Source organism: Rhincodon typus, chromosome 4, assembly GCF_021869965.1.
Source record: "Rhincodon typus isolate 14 chromosome 4, sRhiTyp1.1, whole genome shotgun sequence".
Classification (NCBI taxonomy): domain Eukaryota; kingdom Metazoa; phylum Chordata; class Chondrichthyes; order Orectolobiformes; family Rhincodontidae; genus Rhincodon; species Rhincodon typus.
Window position 1 is genome coordinate 119,074,026 of NC_063335.1, and position 23,491 is coordinate 119,097,516.

General features: G+C 45.3%; 1 protein-coding gene across 1 annotated transcript in view; it reads left to right on the forward strand.

Annotated features, from left to right (window-relative positions):
• The first annotated feature begins 4,078 nt into the window (after positions 1–4,078).
• Positions 4,079–23,491, forward strand: part of LOC109932271 (desmoglein-2-like) — a 33,534-nt gene continuing 14,121 nt past the window's right edge. The window contains exons 1-7 of the mRNA XM_048596217.1: positions 4,079–4,324; positions 11,816–11,947; positions 14,277–14,432; positions 16,395–16,539; positions 17,178–17,329; positions 20,556–20,690; positions 22,561–22,746. Coding sequence (XP_048452174.1) covers positions 4,079–4,324; positions 11,816–11,947; positions 14,277–14,432; positions 16,395–16,539; positions 17,178–17,329; positions 20,556–20,690; positions 22,561–22,746 — 1,152 coding nt within the window. The remainder of the gene's footprint in view (positions 4,325–11,815; positions 11,948–14,276; positions 14,433–16,394; positions 16,540–17,177; positions 17,330–20,555; positions 20,691–22,560; positions 22,747–23,491) is intronic.

Here is a 23,491-nt window from a genome sequence, read left to right on the forward strand (position 1 = left end):
GACATGAATGCACAACTTTCTCTCTCAAAGTGAGCAATGGTTGGCATTCACTGCTAACTACACATATGTTGCTTTTAGACTAATGAAGTAAGTTGATTGATTGATTGTCATGTGTACCAGAGTACAGTGAAAAGCTTTGTTTACGAGCAACACAGGCAGATCATAGTAAGCAGGGATGTACAGATCAAAACTACTCAGATGGAGGTATATAGGTTACATTGCATAAGGGGTGCTCTAGGCAAGATCAACGTTAGTGAGATCAGTGTTATTTGAGGCTAGAGAGTCCATTCATCAGTTTGATAACGGCCGGGAAGAAGCTGTTCCTGAACCTGCTGGTGCATGTGTTCAGGCTTCTCTATCTTCTGCCTGATGGAAGAGGTAGGAGGTCATTACCGGGGTGCGATGGGTCTTTGTTGAAGTTATATGCCTTTCCGCAGCAGTGAGCCATGTAAATAGAGTCCATGGATGGAAGGTTGGCTTCTGTGATGGTCTGGGATGTGCACACCCCCTTCTGTAGTTTCTTACGGTCCTGGCCAGACCAGTTGCCGTACCAGGCCGTTATGCACCCAGACATTATGCTTTCAATTTCAAAGTGACAATGTAGTTGTGATAATGGAAGGAGTGATTGTTGAAGGTGGTGGAATGGGATCTGATCCAGTGGGGCTGGTTGGTGTTGTGCTGGAGCTACACCAATCCTGTAGACAGCATTCCATCACTCTCTTGTCTTGTTAATGGGTGAAACAGTTAACAGTGTGGCCCAGGTTGATAGGGTTGTTAAGAAGGCATACAGTATGTTAGGTTTTATTGGTAGAGGGATTGAGTTTCGGAGCCATGAGGTCATGTTGCAGCTGTACAAAACTCTGGTGCGGCCGCACTTGGAGTATTGCGTACAGTTCTGGTCACCGCATTATAGGAAGGATGTGGAAGCATTGGAAAGGGTGCAGAGGAGATTTACCAGGATGTTGCCTGGTATGGAGGGAAGGTCTTATGAGGAAAGGCTGAGGGTTTTGAGGCTGTTATCGTTAGAGAGAAGAAGGTTAAGAGGTGACTTGATAGAGACATACAAGATGATCAGAGGATTAGATAGGTTGGACAGTGGGAGCCTTTTTCCTCGGATGGTGATGGCTAGCACGAGGGGACATAGCTTTAAATTGAGTGGTGATAGATATAGGACAGATGTCAGAGGTAGGTTCTTTACTCAGAGAGTAGTAAGGGCGTGGAATGCCTTGCCTGCAAAAATAGTTGACTCGCCCACTTTAAGGGCATTTAAATGGTCATTGGATAAACATATGGATGATAATGGAATAGTTTAGGTTAGATGGGCTTCAGATTGGTTTCACAGGTCGGTGCAACATCGAGGGCCGAAGGGCCTGTACTGCGCTGTAATGTTCTATGTTCTAAGTTCACTCACACTCTCACTCTCACACTCACATTCTCACACTCACTCTCACTCTCACTCTCACTCTCACTCTCACACTCACACTCACACTCACTCACACTCACACTCACACTCACACTCACACACAGACACATACACATTCGTGCGGGCCCACGCGCTCGCACTCGCGCACTCTTGCACTCTCTCTCGCACACTCACAGACTCACACACAGACTCACTCACACACACTCACTCTCACACACACAGACTCACTCACTCACTCACACACAGACTCATTCACACACTCACACTCACACTCAGACACAAGGGAGCCCTTCCCTCAATGTGCAATAGAACTGAAAGTTTCTCAGCATGAGCTTGTATCTGCTGCCTTAGGGGTCCTTTCTACGTCGCTGTTTAAATTCTCGTCGTCACATTTTGGGAAGGACGTGAGAGTCCCAGAGAGGGATTGGAGCCGGCAGGATAGGGGCTGGAGATGCTGAGAACAAAGCAGGTAGAAGGGAGATTTAATAGAAATGAAGAGAGCCGAGGAGATGGTGACGTAGAGGCAATGTCACTGGACCAGGAACCCATGCCCCAGGCTTATGATCTGGAATCCCACCAAAGCAGCTGGTACAATTTGATTAATAAATTCAACTGAGAGGCTGCAAAATTATCATCAATTGTTTACAATAAAGCCTCTTTAACAAGGGAAATCTACAATCTTTATTATCTAGTGTCCTACGCCCAAGCTGCTCCATCAATGACTTAAGGACAGAAGTAGGGATGGTCACTGATGATTGCACAATTTTAGCACAAAATAGACCTTCAGCAAGACCTGGACAATATTCAGATTTGAACTGATAAGTAACATTTGCACCATGTAAATGCCAATCAATAACCATTTCTAACAAGAGAGCATCTAACCATTATCCCTTGACATTGAATGCATTATCATCACTGAATCCCCCACTATCATTGTTCTGAGGGTTACTATTGACCAGAAACTGAACTGGACCAGCCAGTAGTATATATGGCTGGTTTAGTTCAGTTTCTGGTCAATAGTCACAGGTTGGGAATTCTGTGGCAAGTAACACAACTGCTAATTCTCCAAAGCCTGGCTCCCATTCAGGAGGTACAAGTGAGGTGTGTGATGAAACATGGATGGGTGCAGCCCCAACAACACTTTAGAAGTTTGACACCATCCAGGACAAAGCAGCCGCTTGATTGGCATCACATCCACAAGTATCCACTCCCTCCACCACCAACGCTCAGTAGCAGCAGTGTGTACTATCTACAAGATGCACTGCAGAAACTCACCAAAGATCCTCAGACACCACCTTCCAAACCGACGACCACTTCCATCTGGAAGGACAAGGGCAGCAGATGCATGGGAACACCACCCCCTGCAAGTCACTCACCATCCTGACTTGGAAATATATTGCTGTTCCTTCAGTGTCGCTGGGTCAAAATCCTGGAATTCCCTCCCTTAGGGCATTGTGGGTCAACCCACAGCAGGGGGACTGCAGCGGTTCAAGAAGGCAGCTTACCCCCACCTTCTCAAGGGGCAACTAGGGACGGGTAATAAATGTTGGGCCCAACCAGTGACACCCACTTCCTGTGATGTAAAATTTTAAAAGAAACGTATAGGCCAGAGAATTTCCCTTAAAGGTGTTAGCGGTGGGTTTATATAATAGTTGATGATATTTTCAGTCACCATCACTGAGGCTACTTCAATATAGTTTAAAATTCACCAGCTGTGGTGGCATTTGAATACCCTAACCCCTCAGAGCATACTTGCCAGTCTAGTAGCATCAGCACTTCAGTAGCATCTTCAGATTGAATACTAGGGGAATTGGATCTAGAGGAGACAAGAATCTCTAGGACTTGTAGTGAAGAGACAAGTGCCTTGCGGAGCTGGGGTGAGTCAGGGGAAGTTCTTCCTCCCCAAGTCTGTGTAATGGTCTCCCAACTTCAGGCTCCCACCTCCAACAATGCCCCTACCCCTACCCAACCACAACAAGCTTCCCCAGTTCAAAGCAGACTGTACCTCACACAGAATAGAGAGCTATTGAGTGCTTCAAGATGGAGGTTGAAAGGTCATAGAGTCATAGAGATGTACAGCATGGAAACAGACCCTTCAGTCCAACTTGTCCATGCCTACCACATATCCTCAATTAATCTAGTCCCATCTGGCCCATATCCCTCTTAAACCCTTCCTATTCAGATGCCTTTTAAATGTTGTAATTGTACCAGCCTCCACCACCTCCTCTGGCAGCTCGTTCCATACACGCATCACTCTCTGTGTGAAAAAGTTGCCCCCCTTTTTAAATCTTTCCCCTCTCACCTTAAACCTATGCCATCTGGTATTGGGACTCTCTACCTTGGGGAAAAGACCTTGGCTATTCACCCTATCCATGCCCCTCATGATTTTATTAACCTCTATAAAGTGACCCCTCAGCCTCTGACACTCCAAGGAAAATAGCCCCAGACAATTCAGCCTCTCCCTATAATTTAAACCCTCCAGCCCTGGCAACATCCTAAGTGTTCAGGCACAATGGGAATAGAGGAATACCGGGATGGAATGGGAAAGTGAAGGTGGTATGCTGAATCGGGTAGGATGGTGTAGTATATTTGAGGGAGCCATATGACCTGTCTCTTATTCTTATGTTCATTATTTCCACGTTATTCATTATTTCCATGTCTTTTTTTCTCATTCCAGTTAAATTTCATAGCTGCCATTTGGGAAAGCACATTAAGTTAAGTACTGATGATGCAAATTTTGCGATCCTTTCCAATGGCTCATTGTATGCAACTCATGCTCTAAACCTTGACTCAACATATCATTTCAAAGTGATTGCAAAGGATCAAAAAACACATAAGGAATGGAAAGCAAGAATCCGTTTAATCCCTGCAGCAAAAGATTTAACAAATGAATTGAATAAGGTAAGAAATGTCTTTTAATCAAATCCCTTTTGTGTGAGTTTGCTGGTAGAGTGTAGGCTCAATAAATTCTACAACCAAGAAGGCCCAGACATAAGTTGTAAACATCCTATCTCATTGAATGGCAGAGCAGATTTGTTGGGCCAAATGGCCTACTTCTGCTCCTGCATCTGATGGTCTTAGTAAGTCACCTCCCCACTCCCACTATCCTAGCACTCTCAGATTTCTTCCTTTGAGACCTCTATTAGGGTTTTTCCTCTTTTGTACTGGCCTGAAGGACTGACATATGATGATAGAACATAGAACAGTACAGCACAGTACAGGTCCTTCAGCCCACGATGTTGTGCCGCACTTTGACCCTAAACCTAAGGTCTATCTAACCTCCACCCCTACCTTATACTATCATCCATATGCCTATCTAAGAGCCGCTTAAAAGCTCCTAATGAGGCCGACTCCACTACCCTCTCCAGCAATGCATTCCACGCCCTGACCACTCTCTGAGTAAAGAACCTACCTCTGATGTCTCCCCTATATTTATCTCCACTCACTTTAAAACTATGCCCCCTCGTAATAGCTACCTCCACCGGAGGAAAAAGTCTCTGGCTGTCCATTCTATCTATACCTCTGATCATTTTGTACACCTCTATCAAGTCACCTCTCATCCTTGTCATTCTAAAGAGAAAAACCCTAGCTCTCTCAACCTTTCCTCGTAAGACCTTCCCTCCATTCCAGGCAACATCCTGGTAAATCTCCTCTGCACATTTTCCAACACTTCCACATCTTTCCTGTAATGAGGCAACCAGAACTGGACACAATACCCTGGCCGAACCAGGGTTTTGTATAGCTGGAGCATAACTTCACGGCTCTTGAACTCAATCCCTCTATTAATGAAAGCCAGCACACCATACGCCTTCTTAACAACTCTATCCACCTGGGTGGCACCTTTCAGGGAACTGTCGACATGAACCCCGAGATCCCTCTGCTCCTCCACACTGCCAAGAATCTTTCCGTTAACCCTGTATTCTGCTTTCAAGTTTGTCCTTCCAAAATGAATCACCTCACACTTTTCAGGGTTAAACTCCATCTGCCACTTCTCAGCCCAGCTCTGCATCCTATCAATGTCCCTTTGTAACCTAGAACAGCCCTCCGCACTATCCACAACGTGACCCACCTTCGTATTGTCCGCAAACTTACTAATCCACCCTGCCACTCCTACATCCAAATCATTTACAAAAATCACAAATAGTAGAGGACCCAGAACAGATCCTTGTGGTACACCACTTGTAACTGAGTACCATGTTGAATATTTTCCGTCCACTACCACCCTTTGTCTTCTAAGGGTCAGCTCATTCTGAATCCAATCTGCCACATTTCCCCCTATCCCATGCCTCCTTACTTTCTGCATGAGCCTACCATGGGGAACCTTATCAACGCCTTACTTAAATCCATGTATACCACATCCACTGCCCTACTTTCAGCCACGTGTTTGGTCACCTCTTCAAAGAATTCAGGAAGGTTTGCGAGGCATGATCTACCCCCCACAAATCCATGCTGACTATCACAAATCAAACTGTGCCTATCCAAGTCATCATAAATCCTATCTCTCAGAGCCCTTTCCAATAAGTTGCCCACCACTGACGTAAGACTAACTGACCTGTAATTTCCAGGGTTATCCCTATTCCCTTTTTTGAACAAGGGAATGACGTTTGCCTCTCTCCAATCTTCTGGAACTATACCCGTGGACAGTGAGGATGAAAAGATCATCCCCAAAGGTCCTGCGATCTCTTCTTCACTTCCCATAGAATCCTTGGATAAATCCCATCAGGCCCGGGGGATTTATCTATCTTCAAGTTCCCCAAAATTCCTAGTACATCTTCCTTACTAACATCCACCTCCTCTAGCCTACCAACTTGTTTCACACTGTCCTCCTCTACAACTAGGTCCCTCTCCGTTGTGAATACTGAAGAAAAGTATTCATTAAGGACTTCTCCTATCTCTTTAGGCTCTTTGCACAAATTCCCTTTACAATCCTTGATCGGCCCTACCCTTTCTCTGGTCATTCTCTTATTCCTCATGTATGTGTAAAAAGCCTTGGAGTTTTCCTTGATCCTATCTGCCAAGGTTTTCTTATGCCCCCTTATAGCTCTCCTAAGCACTTTCTTCAGCTCCGTCCTGGCTAACTTGTATCCCTCCATATAAGCATCCTTCTTCCTCTTAACCAGTCGTTCGACCTCTCTTGAGAACCAAGGCTCCCTCACTCGACCGCACCTTCCCTGCCTGCTAGGGACAGACATATCGAGCACATGCAGTATGCATTCCATAACAACCTCCACATTTCAATAGTGCTCTTCCCTGACAGCATCTGTTCCCAATTTATGTTACCCAGTTCTTGCCTAACAGAATTATAATTACCCTTCCCCCAATTATAATTACCCTTCCCCCAATTATAAACCTTACCCTGCTGTATGTACCTATCCTTTTCCATGACTGTTGTAAAAGTAACAGAGTTATGATCACTACCGCCAAAATGCTCTCCTACCAACAGGTCTAACACTTGGCCCAGTTCATTGCCAAGCACCAAGTGGCCTCTCCTCGTGTTAATCTACCAACATACTGTGTCAGGAATCCTTCCTGAACGCACTGGACAAAATCTGCCCCATCTAAACTAGTACAACTGAAATGTTTCCAATCAATATTTGGAAAGTTGAAGTCACCCATGACTACAACCCTGTGACTTCTGCACCATTCCAGTATCTGCCTGCCAATCCGCTCCTCCACTTCTCTGCAACTATTAGGGGATCTGTAAAAACAACCCCCAACAAAGTGACTGCACCTTCCTTGTTCCTGACCTCAACCCAAACCGACTCTGTAGACATATCATTCTTGAACTGCCTTTCAGTAGCTGTTATACTAGCCCTGACTAGCAATGCCACTCCCCCGCCTCTTTTTCCACCCTCCCTATTTCTTTTAAAGCATCTAAATCCCAGAACTTCCAACAACCATTCCTGTCCCTGAGTTACCCAAGTTTCTGTAATGGCCACAACATCGTAGTTCCAAGTACTGACCCATGCTCTAAGTTCATCCGCTTTATTTCTGATAATTCTAGCATTGAAGTATACACACCTCAAACCATCTCTGTGTCCACAATTACGCTCCATCGACCGCATTTCTTTATTAACAATCTCACTCCCTGTTGTGTCTGTTGGAAGGCTGAATACCTCATCCTCTGAATTACAAATCCAGTTCCCCACCCCCTGCCAATCTAGTTTAAACCATCCCGTATAGCTCGAGCAAACCTCCCTCCCAGGATATTTGTGCCCTTCCAGTTCAGATATTGTTATTGTTAATTTCCATCCTAAAGTTGCAGACTGGAGAGAAATAAAACACAACCCAAACTGATCATACTTTTAAATTCTTTAGATTTTAGTCTCTAGCTTTCACAAGTGCTCAGGAAAATTGAAAAACGCATTTTTCGTTTCATAGAATAGAATCCCTACAGTGTGGAAACAGGCCCTTCGGCCCAACAAGTCCACACCGACCCTTGGAGCATCCCACCCAGACCCATCCCCCTATAACCCACACACCCCTGAACACTACGGGCAATTTAGCATGGCCAATCCACCTCGCCTGCACATCTTTAGACTGTGGGAGGAAACCCACGCAGACACAGGGAGAATGTGCAAACTCCACACAGACAGTCGCCCGAGGCTGGAATCAAACCCAGGTTCCTGGTGCTGTGAGGTTGCAGTGCTAACCACTGAGCCACTGTGCCGCTTTGCTGTTGAAGCTCTTCGTCTTGCCCTCATCAGGACAGATGCAAGAATGCCAAATTTCAAGCAATCACAATAATTTACACTGTAGGAGAAAACAGTGCCCATAACTATACTGACCACCAGCTTAAGATAATAATGTGGATTATTTATGCTCACTGGAAGTGACATTTATTAATATGCAGGTACTCATCCTCTGCAAACAAAAGGAATATATTCAAACCTTGTTTCTTTCTTAAACTACCTGAGAGTTAGCCCACAGTTCCCAGTTGTTTTTCCTTGGCAACACCTCAGCCAATCAGAGATGACTTGCTAACCAATCAGCACCCTTTCCAACCCCCGTGAAAAATCTCTGTGAACAAGCATCCTCAGCCCTTCCAGAGATTCGCCTCCCTCTGAGTGAAGATATTTCTCATCTCTCGGCTCAGGCTGACCCCTTGTTCTAGATTACACAGCCAAGGAAAGCATCCTCTCACTGTTTACTATGTCAATAAGATTGAGAATTTTAGATATATCCAGAGATTCATCATTCTCAGGGAAGATAACCACCAATATCCAGTCTCTTCCTGTTCTGACACTTATTCAGGTCTTATTCAACCTGCTACACTGGTTACTCTCTTGGGGGACATCTCGAGAGCCTCATTGGTCAATGGTGTCAATCTGCTCGCCTCTCTCTCTATACTGTTCACCCAGGTTTGTTGAGCTGATATGTCTGTCACAGAATAGAGAGGATGCCATAGCAGCAATGTCACTTGGCTAGCAATCCAGGACAGAAACAAAAATTGCTGGAGAAACTCAACAGGCCTGGTCGCATCTGTGGAGAGTTAATGTTTCAAGCCCAATGTGACTGTTCTTCAGACCTGATGGCAGCTAGAGAAAAGGTGCCACTTATGCTGAAGACAGGGGCTTGGTGGGGTTCGGGGGGGGGGGGGGCAAGGGGGGTGGGGAGGAGGTGTGTTAAATGAGCAGGTGCATATTTGCAGACAGAGTCCAGAGAGAGAGAAAGTAAGTTGAGCAGACAAAGGGATGGATAGTGTTAAGCAAGGGATACAGGAAAGCTGCTAATGGGGACAATGAGTCAGTGAGAATGGGTTGGCTGTGCTGACACAGCCTGTGTTGTGACAGGGCCTGGGATATGGGGTTCAGGTAAGGAGATGGAAGACGGTGTTCAGGCCCTAAAATGATTCAACTCAATATTGAGATCTGAAGGCTGCAGGGTCTCCAAACGGAATGCTTAACTTCCTCCCCCTCTAATCTGCCCAGAATCCCTCGGATTTTGAACACCTCAATCTAATCTCCTTCCCAGTCTTCACTTTTCCAAGAAAAGCGGTCCTGGCATGTCTAATCCAGCGACAAAGCACAGTTTTGTCATTCCTGGAGCTACTGTTACAGCTGCATAGCTGTGATCCTTTACCATGGAGGATTATTCTCAAATTAGGCTGCGTTTACAGTCGTCCTGTTCCAATCCTGTCATGGGGTCTAATTGGTATAATGTGGCCCACCCTGTGAATTAGACATGTAAAAAGCTCCTAGCTTGTTGCAGTTTTTTTTAAGAAGTGGTTTTCCTGATATGAGGAACAACATCAAACTATCATCAAAAACCTATCTGGTTTACTAATGTCCTTTTGGGAAGGAAATCTGCCATCCTTACCTGGTCTGGGCCTACATGTGACTCCAGACCCCCACCCAATTGGGCTGATTATTAACTGCCCAGAGTGAGCGAAAGCCAATCACTTTGAGGACATCTGGAGATTAGTAACAAATACTGACCTCGCTGCTGATGCCCAAGTGATATGTTTGGTGATAAGACACTGCCTTGCCTAATCGGTTATGATTTATTGCCGTTTCATGCTGTTATACGTTGAGATGGATCAGATTATGAGGGGTGTGGATGGAGCAGATAGGAAGCAATTGTTTCCCCTCAGTTGAAGGGTCAGTAATGAAGGGAAGTCATTTTAAGGGGATGGGAAGGAGCTTTAGAAGGAATTTGAGGAGAAATCTTTTCACCCAGAGGGTGGTGAAGGTCTGGAATGCACTGCCTGGGAGGGCAGTTGAGGAAGGAAACCTCATAGCCTTGGATGTGCACTCAAAACATCTTAACGTTCAAGGCTAAGGGCCTAGTGCTGGAAAGTAGAACTAGTATAGGTAGGTCAGAATAAACCCGATGGGCCAAAGAGCCTGTTCTGTAGGAGCAAATTACTGCAAATGCTGGAATCTATACTGCAGACAAAAAATGCTGGAAATCACAGTGGGTCAGGCAGCGTCCATGGAGAAAGAGAGAGCAAGCTAATGTTTCGAGTCTAGATAACTCTTCATCAAAGCCTCTACTACACTGTATGTTTCCATGAAAGAATGGGAAACAGAGAACTAAAATTCTTTGGATCGTAAAGTTTATTTTAGCATTGCAGCGTGAAGAGCTGAAATGAGTAACACTGAATTATAACAGTGCCTCCACTAGAGGGCAGCATAATTACAGTGTGACGTGTTTACATAGGCGGGTAGAATTATAAATGTGATAGAATTCAATTTACACTGCACTGATTTCTCAAAGGCCAGTGCCAACAGGTTCAGATTGTACCAACCTATGAGGCAGACTGGGTTACTACAAAGTTGCTCTGACTAACTGAAACAGCATTCACTCCCCTCACGTACAATAAATCTGAGGAAGGGTCACCGGACCCGAAATGTTAACTTTTTTTTTTCTCACAGATGCTGCCAGACCTGCTGAGCTTTTCCAGCAACTTCTGTTTTTGTTCCAAATTTACAGCGTTTAGAGATTTGATGATGACAAAGTGGATTTTGCTATAAAATGGATTTACAATGAACAACACTGGCCTGGATTGCCCGGGGATTCTAAATGGCCCCTGCCCAGTGACATTACTGCTATGGCATAGAAACACAGAGTACCTATAGTGTGGAAGCAGGCTATTTGGCCCATCGAATCCACACTGACCCTCCAAAGAGCATCCCACCCAGACCCACCCACTGCCCTATCCCTGTAACCCTGTATTTCCCATGGCTAACCCACCTAGCCTGCACACCCCTGGACACTCTGGGGCAATTTAGCACGGCCAATCCACCCGCCAGCTTTGCTGCTAATTTTCTCACCCTGTGGCAGCATCTTCTGGAACCATGCGTGGTCGCACACACGCAGCACTTAATACGACTGCAAGGGAGCATTGCCACTTGCATTCACACAAAACCCTTTGCTGGGACTAACCTTTGAACTGACAGGTAGATGACAATGTGGCAATAATATAAGCTAGAGCCTCAGTCCTAAAGATGTGGATTCAGAACCCAGCCAGTTGGTAATTGGGAGTTCGATTAATAAATCTGAAATCTGGGCTCATGAAACTATCGTCAAATGTTGACCAACAATATTTCATCAACATCAAACTGTCATCAAAAACCCATCTGGTTCACTAGTGTCCTTGAGGGAAGGAAATCTGCCCTCCTTACCTGGTCTGGCCTACATGTGACTCCAGACCCACAGCCAATTGGGCTGACTCTTAATTGCCTGGAGTGAGCGACAGCCAATCACTTTGAGAACATTTGGAGATTAGCCACAAATACTGACCTTGCTGCTGATGGCCACGTCCCATGAAAGAGCAATTTTAAAAAGAAATTGGGATTTGCAATGCATCCCTTCCGAGGGCTAACCCGGGCACACCTGTACTGCTAGGCTTTATGATCCTGTGACTTTTTTTTAAAATTGCTTTTTCAGGTTATCAAGAGGAAATCTCCTGTTGTCTATTTTCCGAAGATTCACAACTCAAGGCGCCAAAAGAGAGAATGGATCATTCCACCAGTCTCTGTGAGGGAACATGAGCCACCAGAGCACAATCCAATCGCTATTGTAAGTGATGTCGAATCATTCACCACTCAATATTTAATTAGGAACTGCGTGTCGGAGCATGACCCCCACTCTAACTCCTTTCAAAACCCACCCGCCAGCACGTTGTTAAAATCAGGTCCATTATTTACAAAAAATAATGCATTGGAACCTCTCCGGAACTCCTCAAAATGTTGGGGTAATATTGCAACATCGGGTAAAATGTACAGAGAAAAGCTTTGAGAAGCTAACGTTGTCGCTGATAACAACTGAGGACCCCAGGTTAATGTTCTGGGGAAAGGGTTCAAGTCCCACCATAGCAGGTGGTGAAATTTGAACACGATACAAAGTTTGAGCTTCCCCCCTTAGAGGGGAGATAACAGCCTACTGGTGTTATCACTGGACTGTCAATCCAGAGACTGGAGAAATGGTCTGAGGACCTGGGTTTGAATCCTGCCATGGCAGACGGTGGAATTCGAATTCAATAAAAATCTGGAATTAAGAGTCTAAATTATGACTATGCTGATTATAGGGAAAACCCATCTGGTTTGCAAATGTCCTTTAGGGAAGGAAAATGCCATCCTTACCTTGTCTGGCCTACGTGTGACTCCAGACCCACAGCAATGGGGTTGACTGTGAACTGCCCTCTGGGCAATTAGGGATGGGCAATAAATACCGGCTCAGCTCAGCTCATTTTCCATGAACGAATCTTAAAGAAATCCCATTCCTTGAATTTGTGAGCCGATTGGAGGGACAGTTCAGTCCACTTACACATTGTTAAAAATTAAAAAAATTCCTCGTGGGATCGGTGAATTTGCTACACCAAGAGAAACACTCTGACCTTACCAATGGAGACAATTCTTCACCAGCCCCTTCAAATGCTAACCCACGAAGCCCATTATCCTGTGAACGATTATAAAAAAATTGATCTGGTTAACTCATGAAACCAAGAAAAGGGGTTGCAATGGATTAATAAAAAAGGTATCAAACAGAAATGAATCTCTGTCAAGATGTTAGACGCCCCACACTCTCTGGGACTTTGTGCCAGTCTCTTTCAAAGCTGCTACCTGCTCTGACCTTCAATGCCCACATCCCCTCACCTTCTATGTCCCCTTAAACCACCGCGCCAAGTAGCCCCTTGGCTACTGATCCTGCATCTACCACTGGCAATTGTCTGGAAGCTCATGTGGGCAGGGTATTGAAGTGCGTGGATGCACCATGACTCCATGTCATGTAAACACTGGGCTTTTCAGTAACGTCTCCCTAGTGTCAGGTTAAAGTGATCCAGCACCACAATTTAGGAAGGATGTTAAAGGTCATAGGGTGGAACGTCTCTGAACCTCAACTACTGAGTTTGGGTCCCTTTCTGGGAATCTGTCACCAAGGAAGGTGCATCATAAATTGGTCAGATGGGTTGAGAATCAATCTGCAAATCCTTCCAGCCCGCACCAGTGGCAGGTGGTAAGAACAGGAGAGATTCCTATGATAGGAAGAAATAGCAGTCTCTACCATTGCTATCCAGTCTACGGCACTTTTGTAAAAGTGTCATGGCAGCTCAGATTCCTGGACCAAATTTCCCAAGGCTAAGGATTAGAGGTTACCAGAGGGCATGAGGTCTGAGAGCCTTCAGTCAGATGGAGAATCTGAGCAAATGTTAAGGGGATGTTGGACAGAGTTTCAAAATCAGAAAGTGGTTTGATAGAACAGACCAGGAGGAACCATTCCCACTGCCAGGGAGGGTGGTCAACCAGAGGGCACAGATTGAAGATAATTGGCAAAAAAAAAAGTCCTGAAGCCAGCTGAGGGCAGTACTTTAAGAGGTAGGCTTTGGGATCTGGAATGTGCTGTTTGAAAAGACAGAGGAAGCAGTCGACAGTAAAATTCAGGGAGGTTGTGGGCAGTCCAGAAATGCGGGCCAATGTTTGGGAGGAGATGGATTCAAATTCTACCAAGGCAGGTGGCGACATTTAAGTCCAATAAAATCTGGAATAAAGAGCTGCCTTAATGATGACCATGAAACCACTGTTAATTGTCATAAAAACCCATCTTAGTTCATTTAATGCCCTTTAGAGAAGGAAACTGCCATCCTTACCCAGTCTGGCCAAAGTTTGACTCCAGAGCCACGGCAACGGGGTGGACTCTTAACTGCCCTCTGTTTGTTCTAGCAAGTCACTCAGTTCGAGGGCAGTTAGGAATGGGCAACAAATACTAACCCCGCCAGTAGTGATCACATCCCATGAATCAAGGAAAAAATAAATTGCATGTTGTAAATAAGATAGTTGATGCAGTTTGTCTGTTGGAGAATGAATACTGTTTGCAAATATTAAATCTCCTTTGCAATTTCTTCCCTCAGATCAGGTCAGATTTGGAAATAATTGATAAAATCCACTATACTATTTCTGGCCATGGTGCCGATCTTCCACCTGTCAATTTGTTTGTGATTGATCGCAATACCGGAGAACTAAACATTACAGGAATGGTGGACCGCGAGATAAATCCTTCCTTTGTTGTAAGTTATCATTCATTCGTTGTCAATTTCTGAGGGATGACGCTGATAATTCTAATCTTATTTAAACACGTGCCTCTGTTAAACATAGAACAGTACAGCACAGTACAGGCCCTTCGGCCCGCGATGTTGAGCCGACCTATTATCCTACTAAGGTCAAACTACCCTGCATACCCTACATTTTACTATCCTCCATGTGCCTTTCCAAGAGTGGTTTAAAAGTCTGTAAAGTATCTGACTCCACTACCACTGCTGGCAGCGCATTCCACACGCCCACCACTCTCTGTGTGATGAACCTACCTCTGACATCTCCCCTATACCTTCCTCCAATCACCTTAAAATTATGCCCCCTCCTAATAGTCATTTCCACCCTGGGAAAAAGTCTCTGACTATCCACTCTATCTATGCCTCTCACCATCTTGTAAACCTCTATCAAGTCACCTCTCATCCTTCTTCACGCCAATGGAGAAAGCCCTAGCTGCTTCAACCTTTCCTTATAAGACCTGCCCTCCAGTCCAGGCAGCACCCTGGTAAATCTCCTCTGCACACTCTCTAAAGCTTCCACATCTTTCATATAATGAGGTGACCAGAACTGAACACAATATTGCAAGTGTGGTCTAACCAGAGTTTTATAGAGCTGCAGCATAACCTCACGGCTCTTAAACTCAATTCCCCCGCCAATGAAAGCCAACACACCATACGCCTTTGTAACAACCCTATCAACTTGGGTAGCAACTTTGAGGGGTCTATGGACGTGGACCCAAGATCCCTCTGTTCCTCCACACTGCCAAGAATCCTGCCATTAACCCTGTATTCTGCATTCAAATTTGACCTTCCAAAATGAATCACTTCACACTTTTCTGGGTTGAATTCCATCTGCCACTTCTTTGCCTAGCTCTGCATCCTGCCAATGTCCCATTGCAACCTACAACAGCCCTCCACAGTATCCATAACTCCACCAACCTTTGTGTCATCGGCAAACTTACTAACCCACACTTCCACTTCCTCATCCAAGTCATTTAAAAAGATCACAAAGAGTAGAGGTCCCAGAACAGATCCCTGTGGAACACCACTGGTCACTGAGCTCCAGGCTGAATACTTTCCATCTACTACCACCCTCTGTCTTCTATTGGACAGCTAGTTTTGTATCCAGATAGCCAGATTTCCCTGAATCCCATGCCTCCCAGATCATTTGCACTCATAGAGTGGTGAAGTATATAGGCACAAATCTCATTTGAGACAGAGCTGTCTCACAGTGTCCAAGCCCTATTTAGATTCATTGGCACGTGGATGTACAAAGGCACTTTGAGTTGGTTATAGAAACACAGAGTACCTACAGTGTGGAAGCAGGCCATTTGGCCCATCAAATCCACACCGACCCTCCAAAGAGCATCCCACGTAGACCCACCCGCTACCCTATCCCTGTAACCCTGTATTTCCCACAGCTAACCCACCTAGCCTGCACACCCCTGGACACTATGGGTAATTTAGCATGGCCAATCCACCCAACATTCACATGGAAACCAGAGCACCTGGAGGAAACCCACACTGACCATGTGCAAATTGCACACAGACGGTCGCCCAAGGCTGGTTGATCGAGCCAAAGTCTTTTTCTTGGGGTAGGGGAGTCCAAAACTAGAGGGATTAGGTTTAAGGTGAGAGGGGAAAGATATAAAAGGGACCCAAGGGGCAACTTTTTCACACAAATATGGAACAAGCTGCCAGAGGAAGTGGTGGAGGCTGGTACAATTACACCATTTAAAAGGCATCAGGATGGGTATATAAATAGGAAGGGTTCAGAGGGATACGGGCCAAACGCTGGTAAATGGGACTATATTAATTTAGGATTTAGGTATGGCCGAGGTGGACCGAAGGGACTGTTTCCGTGCTGTACATCTATTTGACTGTGACTCTTTAACTCACTCTCTTATAGAAGGTTACTGAATCTTTTCACGTGTGTTTTAGCTAACAGGTAAAGCTATAAGTACCATCGGTAGTGAAGTTGAGAAACAATTGTCACTTGTTGTTGAGGTTCTGGACATCAATGATAATGCCCCAGTGTTCACAGAACAAGTCTTTGAAGGAGCGGTTGAAGAATTGTCTCCAGTTGGTAAGGATGTAACGTTTTGTTTTCTTGGCATTAATATGATTGCAAATTCAGACCCATGACGCACCAGCAACTGGGCTGCCCATGATGAGTTCTCCTGTTCGTCAGCCAAGGAATACCCTCCGCACCCTCCCCCAACCTCCCCCAGCCACCCCACCCCACCTTCTACCACCATGATTGACGTGGCCTTCAGCTATGTCTGACGCATCTCCCAAAATACTGCCCTGACCCCCTCCCAGAATCCTCAACACCTGTTCCACTCGCACCTCCTTGCCATCCGTTAAAAGTCTTAAAAACACCATTTTCCAATCCTCGTCAGCTCTGCAGAAGAGCCACATTGGACTCAAAACATGAACTCTGTCTCTCTCTTTCTCTCTCTCTCTCTGTCTCCACAGATGCTGCCAGCCCTGCAGAGTTTCCCCAGCAGTTCCTGTTCTTATTTCAATGTCTGATGTTGCTCCTGAATGACATATGGGATGTTTTAATATTAGTAGGGGTTATATAAATGCATGTTGTTGTTTTCCATTTCCCAAAGTGTTTTGGATGCATTTAGCCACACAGAAACTTGGGACAAATTGTTTTATCTCCCTAATGTTCAGCCTAAGAGAACACTGACTGTTCCTAATTTGTGTTTATTCCAGGAACCTTAGTGTTAAGACTAAATGCAACAGATGCTGATATTGGCGAAAATGCACAAATTGCCTATAGAATTCTGTCACAGGGAGCCAATGAAATGTTTCTTGCAAAGTCCAATGGAGAAATCAGAACAATGGCAAATACCTTAGACAGAGAGGTTGGTGTTGGTAATTTCTTTTCTAAAGTATTTTGTATGTCAAATGACTAAATGTGCATTTTCGAAATCAATTTGTGTATGATGTTTTTTCCCCACTATGTGTGATTAACGTTCCACCCCCACTGCTAAAATAATTCACCCGATCACGCACCAATAAGGACTGATATAGAAACATCAAAAATTAGAACAGGAGTAGTCCATTCTGCCTTTCGAGCCTTCTCTCCCATTCATTGTGATCATGGCTGATCATCCAACTCAGCCCCCTGTTCCCTGTTTCTCCCCCAGACCCTTTGATCCCTTCAGCCCTGTATCTAACTCCTTCTTGAAAACATTCAATGTTTTGGCCTCGGCTGCTTTCTGTGGCAGAGAAGTCCACAGGCTTCCCACTCTCTGGGTGAAGACATTTCTCTTCATCTCAGCCTAAATGGTCCACCCTGTATCCTTAGTGTGTGACCCCAGGTTCTGGAGTCCTCCCTTGGCCATCGGTAAAATCTTTCCTGAGTTTGCCGTGTCACGTCCTGTTGGAATTCTGTCGGTTTCTATGACACTTCCCCCAACCCCACTCCTGGCCATTCTTCAAAACCGCAGTGAATACAGTCATGACCATTCCAGTTCCTCTCCATATATCAGACCTCCGTCCCAGGAATCAGACTGGTAAACCTTCCTCACCTTCCCTCCATCGCCAGAACATCCTCCCTCAGATAAAGGAGGCGAAAACCAGACGCAATACTCCAGGTATGGTCACACCAAGGCCCTGTACAATTGCAGCAAGGCCCTTGGCCCTTGAACCTTGATTTGGTTCTTGGGTCCTCTCACCACAAAGGCCAACATACCGCTTGCCTTCTTCACTGTCTGCTGAACCGACTCGCGTATTTTCACAGGGGATGGGCAAGACTCTAGACCCACCACAGGTCCCAACATCCTGGGACGCTGGAAGCTACCGGCCAATAAGTGGCCAGCAGCTCTGGGTCCTAAAGACCACCAGTCAAGGCCTAGTCCTCATCTGATCCAGGAGCGAGGCATTTTATTCCATGGGGATGGCAGGGAAAAGGGGCGGGGGGCCGCAGGGCCCAAGGATTCGGAGACGAGTGGATTTCAAGGCCATTCCTTTCACCCGGCTCATGGCCCATGCCTCTGAAGGCACCTCGCTGGACCCCTCCCACTCCAGTACGGCTGGCTACTCTGCTTTCCCATTGTAGAGCCATTTTTCTTACACACTGAGAGTAGAGGTGAATGGGAAGGTGGCAAGTTGAGGTCCTTAAGTGGCCATTGGTTGACGCCTCAAGGGTCTGATTTGGCAGTGAGTCGGAAGAGTCCCTAGCGGACCTCCCCGTACAGATTCTAATGGCTAACCTAACAAGAAGAGGAAATAATGAGGTGAGTCAACCCTGGGGAGATCATTGTTCCCATCTCACCACTTCCAGGGAGGGAAATGGAGTACTCCCCACTTACCTGGATGGGTACAGCTCCAACAACACTCAAGAAGCTTGACACCATCCAGGACAGTAGCTCAGTGGTTAGCACTGCTGCCTCACAGCGCCAGGGACCCGGGTTCAATTCCACCCTCAGGCGACTGTCTGTGTAGAGTTTGCACATTCTCCCCCCGCATTGTCTGCGTGGGTTTCGTCCGGGTGCTCTGGTTTCCTGGTGGATTGGCCATGCTAAATTGCCCATTGTGTCCAGGGATGTTCAAATTAGTTGGGTTAGAGATGGGAAACACAGGGGTAGGGGAATGGGTCTGGGTGTGATGCTCTTGGGACGGGCACTGTAAACTTGTTGGGCCGAATGGCCTGCCCCCACACTGTAGGGGTTCTGTGACAAAGCAGCCCGCTTGATTGGCACTACATCCACAAGCATCCACTCCCTCCACCACTGATGCTCAGTAGCAGCAGTGTGTACCATTTACAAGGTGCACTGCAGAAATTCACCAAAGATCTTTCGATAACACACAACCACTTCCATCCTGAAGGACAAGGGCAGCAGATACATTGGGACACTTCCAACTCCCAAGTTAACCCTCAAGCCACTCACCATCCTGACTTGGAAATATATTCTTCACTGTCAAAGTGTCAAAAGTTATAGTAACTCCTTTCCTAACAGCACTGGGGATGTATTTACAGCCCAAGGATTGCGTCAGTGCAATATGGTAGCTAGCTCACCACGGGAATATAGAATCATAGAACCCCTTTGGCCCACTACCTTCTCCAGGGCTCTTAGGAATGGGCAATAATTGGTTGGTAATACCCATATCTCCTGGGTGATTCAAGGTAAACTTGATAAGTCTTCACGCTTGTACAACTACACCAGGCATGCTGATGGGACACAGCCTCGTACCGCACATGGTAAGGCACCCATATGTTGTCCAATTTACCAACAAACATGAGAACGTGGGACAAGGAGTTGGCAGTTAATCAACTCCCTCTAGTGGTTGCCAGCTTCTCTCCTGGAGCGGTCACTACATGAGCTATGCATCTCGAACCATCCTGCCGTACCATTGGCTGACTGTCACCTCCAACCTCGTGTTCTGCCTGCCTTTCCACAGCCAATCAGAATGACTCGAGACATAACTAATTGACGCATAACTAATTGGATGATACTCTGATAATGACTCGCTCCCTCCCCAAAAACAAATATATTTAGAATTTATGAACAAATGTGTTCAGGGAGCTTTGGGTTCAAGAATATTTTCTTGGAATACACCCGCTACCGGGTGTCCTTGGAGGTTGATGATGACACCATCCTCCCACCCACTTTCCCTGAATTGAGGCTTATCCCCTCCCCACACCCCACCCCACCGACCTCAGCATCGCCCAGGAGAACCGCAGGAATATCGTGGTGGGGCCCTAGAGGGAGAGACGCTAAGGAGATCAAGGAGGAGGCAGAAGAATGGGATTGAGAAATATTTCAGCCACAGTCAAATGGCAGAGCAGACTCAATGGGCCAAATGGACTAATCCTGCTCCTACATCTTAATGGAGAGGAGCAGAAAATTATATAGCTCTCAGCCTTACTTTCCCCCTCCCCTCCCCTTACCTATCCTGAAGGGACTCTGATTGCCCAGCAAGCATAAATGGGCAATAGAGCTGGTGGAGACACAATGGGCCGAATGGCCTCCTTCTGTTCACATCATGTTGAGGAGCAAGAATGAAAGCGACTAGGGTGTTTTGGGAAATAAATGTTATAACTTGGTCATTTGGATATCTTTTCTTGTTCTCTTCCTGTGTCAGACTCAGGATCTGTACACCTTAACAGTGGAAGGCCGTGATTTAAACGGAAAGATATCGGGATTGTCCTCCACAGCCAACACTCAGATCAGAATCTTGGATGTTAATGACAACATTCCAACACCGGAAAAGGAGGAGGTAGACTTAATTCTGATAAATAATGTAATCAAGCTGTACAAACATCTGCACCATTGTTACCGTCGACCAATTACTAAAGGGGGGGCTGAAATATGAGAGTATTGATTACTTTTCACTCGCTCTCTATTACTGGGAAATTTCTTGTGGAACACAGTCTTCACTGTGAAAGCCAAGATTTATTGTCCTAATGACTCTCGACCTGTCTCTCCTGCTTGTTCTTGGCCATTTTAGAGGGCAGTTAAGAGTCAACGCCATCGCTGAGGATCTAGATTCATGTGTAGACCAGGTTGAGTAAGGATGGTAGATTTCCTTCCCTGAATGGTGTTTGTTAGTAAGATGGGTTTTTGCAACAACCAATGGTGGCCTCATTGTCACTGTCTCTGGCCAGTGTTTTTAAATTTCCTGATTTTGTGAATTTGATGAAGATGAATGATGGGGAGGGTCGATGAGTGAGGTGTGATGGGCAGTATTAGCAGTACTGGGCCTTCTTTGATTTACATGAGGCACATGCAGTTTAATGTAGAGACGCGTGACATGAAAGCGTCTGGTCATAAGATCAAGGAGAGGCAATAGAAACCAAATGATCCAATTTTAGAGAAGTGTGGCTTCAGAGAGACCTGAAGGCTTTAAAGGAGTTTGGCTTTTTAAACAGAGGCATGGGGTCCAAAGAGCAAGGAAGTGATGTTGGAGTCACTGATGATGTCATAGTTGGTGCTACTGACCTGATTTTTGGCCAAGATGAATTGAGTCTTTTAAAATACTTTTAAAACCTTTTAAAATAGCAAATGAGTCCCGATTCTGAGTTTCCCAGCTCTATTTCCCATGCTTTCAATTTTCACCAAGTCTCGTTAAGAGTTACAGACTGGTCTGGTCACAAGGCCACACCCAGCATTCTCACTCTTGTCATCTCCACTGCATAGTCTGTCCCTGCACAATTTTTATGGAGTCAGGCCAGATTCTTAAAGAATCATCTTTCACTATCAGAAATCACACGACACCAAGTTATAGTCCAAAAGCTTGTGTTTTCAAATAAACCTGTTGGACTATAACCTGGTGTCGTGTGATTTCTGACCTTGTCCACCCCAGTCTAACACCGGCACCTCCACACCACGTTTCACTGAATCCTGGAGGTGTTGTGAAATAGTGTCTGGCTGAGGGAGCCTTTGGAGAGGTAAGTTCATTTGGCCGTCTTCATGCTCCCCCACTTCCAAACCAGGCTTTAGCACTGAGAAAGTTCTAAGGAAGGGTCACTGGACCCGAAACATTAACTCTGATTTCTTTCCACAGATGCTGCCAGACCTGCTGAGCTTTTCCAGCAATTTCTGTTTTTGTTTCTGATTTGCAGCATCCACGTATCTTTTGGTTTTTATTTATCACTTGCATGTCCATTTACCCACTATTTACTGTATAGAAACAATGAACCCTATAGGAATGGATGTGTAAAAGAAATCATTTTGAAAAGTCATTCATTGATCATTTTCCACTGTTTAAAAAGAATCTCCTTTTCACTACAGCTCAATAGAAGTGTCAATCAAACAGATTTTGAAAATCTCCATCCTTGAAACTAAGGGCTGTTGAAACTTCTTAACTTAGTGTAAAAGAAATTCCACTATATTATAATATTAAACTATATAAATAATATTTGCATTAATATTGACCACAGAGATCAATCAAGCAGGGGCTCAGGTGTTTGAAGAAACAAATGGATGTTTGGGTCTCAGCCAAAGCTGTTAAACAAAATTTCTTCCTCACATCCTCTCTGTACCTCTCACCCAAAATCTTAAATGTATGTTCCCTGCTCTTGTACTATCAGCTAGTGATAACCACCATGAGATTGGAATGAAATGTCCCTTTTCGCTCTTGTCCTCAGTATGAAGTCTCTGTGGAAGAAAATTCACTGAACGATGAGGTCACCCGCATCAAAGTATTTGACAATGACCAAGAATTCACCGACAACTGGCTGGGGCACTTTGATATTATCGAAGGGAATGAAGGAGGACACTTTAGGTTCGAAGTTGATGAACAAACAAATGAAGGAATCTTGGTGCTTCAAAAGGTAACGTTGAAAATCAAGTAAAATCTGTGATAGCATGTGGGCAGAGGAGAACACTGAAGTTTTGGCAACTTTTTAAACTACTAAGACTGCTTAAAATTTTGCAACATGTAATTTGAGACAAAGGGTAAGGATTTTGGTGGAAAAAGATCATAGAAAATTTGATGGCACTGTTAATGATCCACATAATGTGAAGGTACCAGTGTTGGACTGGGATGAACAAGGTCAGAAGTCACACGACACCAGGTTATAATCCAACAGGTTTATCCCACATTGGCTCTGGTTACCATGAAGGACTCTCCTTCTCAACCTCTCCCCTCGCCTGAGGCATGGCGACCCTCAGGGTAAACCACCACCAGTCCTCTCCTCTCTAATGAGACAGCAGCATCCCATGATTCATTAGGACTATGGGGGAATCATTAGTCATTGTAGGAGCTTGGGATAGGGAGAAAGATGCCAGTAAATTGTAAATAACTCCTCTCTTACTCTCAAGGAAAAGGAAGCTTGCCCTCAAATTCCCTGTGAATCTCTGAAAATCACTTTAGTTACATATTTCATTACCGGTTATATTCACTGCAGCATGTAAGGGCTGGTACTTAATGACATAAGGTCCGTAAGAAGTCTGTACGCCTGCAGTACCATGGAAAGGTTAGAACCACATAGTCAGCAGTAAACCAAGAGATTTTTAAAGATGTAAAAATGTTATCGATTTCCTACTTCTCATGCTGTCTCTCGTTCATTCCCTCTG